This window comes from Austrofundulus limnaeus, unplaced genomic scaffold, assembly GCF_001266775.1.
Source record: "Austrofundulus limnaeus strain Quisiro unplaced genomic scaffold, Austrofundulus_limnaeus-1.0 Scaffold887, whole genome shotgun sequence".
NCBI lineage: Eukaryota > Metazoa > Chordata > Actinopteri > Cyprinodontiformes > Rivulidae > Austrofundulus > Austrofundulus limnaeus.
In genome coordinates, this window is record NW_013953289.1 from 98,767 (window position 1) to 99,749 (window position 983).

The 983-nt window shown below is 35.3% G+C and overlaps 1 protein-coding gene across 1 annotated transcript in view; it reads left to right on the top strand.

Moving 5' to 3' along the window:
- The window catches only part of mtm1 (myotubularin 1), a 62,297-nt gene that overhangs the window by 17,661 nt on the left and 43,653 nt on the right, over positions 1–983 (top strand). Inside the window, exon 4 of the mRNA XM_014029354.1 lies at positions 682–792. Coding sequence (XP_013884808.1) covers positions 682–792 — 111 coding nt within the window. The remainder of the gene's footprint in view (positions 1–681; positions 793–983) is intronic.

Here is a 983-nt window from a genome sequence, read left to right on the forward strand (position 1 = left end):
GTGTAAAGCGCTTTGGGGTCCGGAGGGACTTGAAAAGCGCTCTATAAGTTCAGTACCATTTACCATTTACCATAACACCTCAGCAGTGCCACAGGCTGATTGCCTCCATGCCACGCCTTATTGAAGCAGTCATTTCTGCATTTTTTAAGGGACACTTTAAAGTCTCCCATAAAAATCTAAATTCAAGGGAGATCTACCTGGTTAAATCATTATATATATATGTAACACGCACACACAATAACTTTAATGTAATAGATATCTGCATCCATTGGATGTTGTGTTTGGAATCATCTGCTTCGTTTTAAGGTGGTAAAACAAATTGTACTTAGAGCTTAGCAGTCCTTGAAGATGGATGTGACCCAGCGTCTTTCATGTCAGTTTTAAACTTAGATCAGTAGAGCCATTTTGTAGCTTCTAAAGTCAGTTTACCTTTTTGAATTGACTTAACTCTAAAATGTGTTCATTTATCCATGTACATTCAWTGATTACTTTCTGARARTTTCATTAAAATCTGTCTAGTGGTTTATCAGATTTTGTTAACATGAAACAAATATCATAGACAAAACCATTATTGCCACCTTTCGTCTTTTGGCGGTAATAAATTCCACCTTTACTATAAACAAAAGTAAAACTTCTATTCAGTCCTGTGTTTATGAGTGAAAACATTTTTGTGTTTTGTAGGATCTGATGGTGACTTTGGATGTACCTCTGGGCACCATATGTAGGGTAGAGAAGATGGGCGGAGCTTCAAGCAGAGGAGAGAACTCGTACGGCTTGGACATCACCTGTAAGGTGTGTGGTGTTTAGGACTAAGATGGATTAAGGACTCTGGTAAAACATTTTTTCCAGTTATTTTTGTYTCTATATAAATCAATAAATTGAGCTTTTTATTTGTAATTATAACAATAGTTTTTGATATATCTTATTTATGTAAATTAATATAAAAYATCTACCCTTAAACAGAACAGGTAGACCGATTAGAC